At 49.4% G+C, this 1,557-nt stretch overlaps 1 protein-coding gene across 1 annotated transcript in view; it reads right to left on the reverse strand.

Annotated features, from left to right (window-relative positions):
- NGA_0088900 (50s ribosomal protein l24) overlaps window positions 1-700 on the reverse strand; it is a gene marked incomplete at its 3' end in the record, with an annotated part of 5,193 nt that extends 4,493 nt beyond the window's left edge. The window contains exon 1 of the mRNA XM_005855248.1: window positions 454-700. Within this exon, the coding sequence (XP_005855310.1) occupies window positions 454-548 (95 nt within the window). The 5' untranslated portion in view covers window positions 549-700. The remainder of the gene's footprint in view (window positions 1-453) is intronic.
- Between the last annotated feature and the right edge of the window lie 857 nt (window positions 701-1,557).

Raw genomic sequence — 1,557 nt, forward strand, 5'->3', positions numbered from 1 at the left:
GATTGATCAGTCCTTGTGCCTGTATCAATGTCAGGAATGTGTCCGAGGAAGTTTCCGTCCTTGTACATGAGGGTACCCTGCGAGCTTTCCAACACCCCGAAAACCTTTCCCAAGAGGGACGTTCGTTCGCACCACCGGTTCCCCGGGGGGTGGAAATGCGAATGTTCATGTCTTCCAGGCATTTGTAACACAAACACTAAACAAAGAAATACAAATGCTCAGTCGTCCTTTGAGTTTTCAACCTCAAATACTGTCCTGCTGGGTATCATCTAACGCGGCGGCGTGCCTCCCTTTCAAATAACCATTTCTCATCACCCCTCTCGGTGCAAAAGCTCGAATTTTTTAGCCCACGACCGCACCCTCGCCCCATTTCGATGCGCTGTTTTCACCTTGGGTCTATCTTTCTGTCTTTTGTTTGCTGTCATCCATTGGCTCTCTTTCTCCCGGGCTTACCTTGACGGCTTGATCGGCTCCAACATCTTCTTTTTATGCGGGAGACGTTTTTCCAGCATCTTCATCCCTTTCATGGCAGCATTCATGGTTGACATGACTCCCAATGGTCACAATGGGCTCCTCTAGGAAGCAAGCGAAGGAGAAAGAAGAAGCGAGCTCAGAGAGGCGCCTCGAGGAGGATATGACGGCTTGGGTGGGGGGGCGTCCGTCTGATGAATTAATACCCCTGTCCCAGCAATATCCTGATAGAGAAAGTCAGAGGAGGATTATTAAGGAATAGCCCACACCGTGTAGAGGGCGCATGAAAGGCGCGCGTGGGACTGGCATTCGCCTTGAACGTGCCTGAGAGGTTGACTTCCGGGGAGGGAGGCTGGGAGAGGCTCGTTGGGCTTCGCTTTTTCCAAAACCGTTACTTTTTTTTTCCCCTTTTCTTATTATGTATTATTTTTCCTTTTTCGGTGCGGCGGGAGGAACTTCACATTTGGAGCAATGATGTTAAATCAGAGCATGTGCATTCATTGTGACGAGGCATATTTATTGAAGACGTCGGACGTTGAGGCAGGTGAACAGGTTATGTTGAAGGGTGATATTTTTTCCCCTAAATCTTTTCATGTTAAGTCGTCTGAGGAAGACGGTAGCTAGGAATCTTGACTCCTTTGTGTTGCTTACCATTTCGTTCAATGTCAGCATATAGGCTGGCTATGCTCTGGTTCTCTAATGTCCTGTCGCGATGCATGATATTCTTTAGCGGTAGCATTTCACACCTCTGTCGTTACCGAACAGGGTCATGTCGCCTACAACAAAGCGCTTTATAACTACGTCTCAAGCAAGCCAATCCTGTATTAAAAGATCCCTTCAGGGTGCAATACTCCCTCCTGCACGGCCAGTGAACCGAAACAGCCACACCAAAACAAATTTTATTCTTGGCACCGATACCGTGCTGTATGAGACTGACGCAATGGCCCGTCAAAGGGACGTCCAACAATCATTGGCAGCGCAGGGTGGAGGTGGGGAAGGACAAGATGCGTACATGGCTGCCTTAGCGAGCCGGAAAGCCGAACACCAGGCGTTGAAGCGAGCGCTCATGGCCACCCATTTCACCCT

The sequence above is a fragment of the Nannochloropsis gaditana genome (assembly GCF_000240725.1).
Source record: "Nannochloropsis gaditana CCMP526 unplaced genomic scaffold scaffold249, whole genome shotgun sequence".
NCBI lineage: Eukaryota > Eustigmatophyceae > Eustigmatales > Monodopsidaceae > Microchloropsis > Microchloropsis gaditana.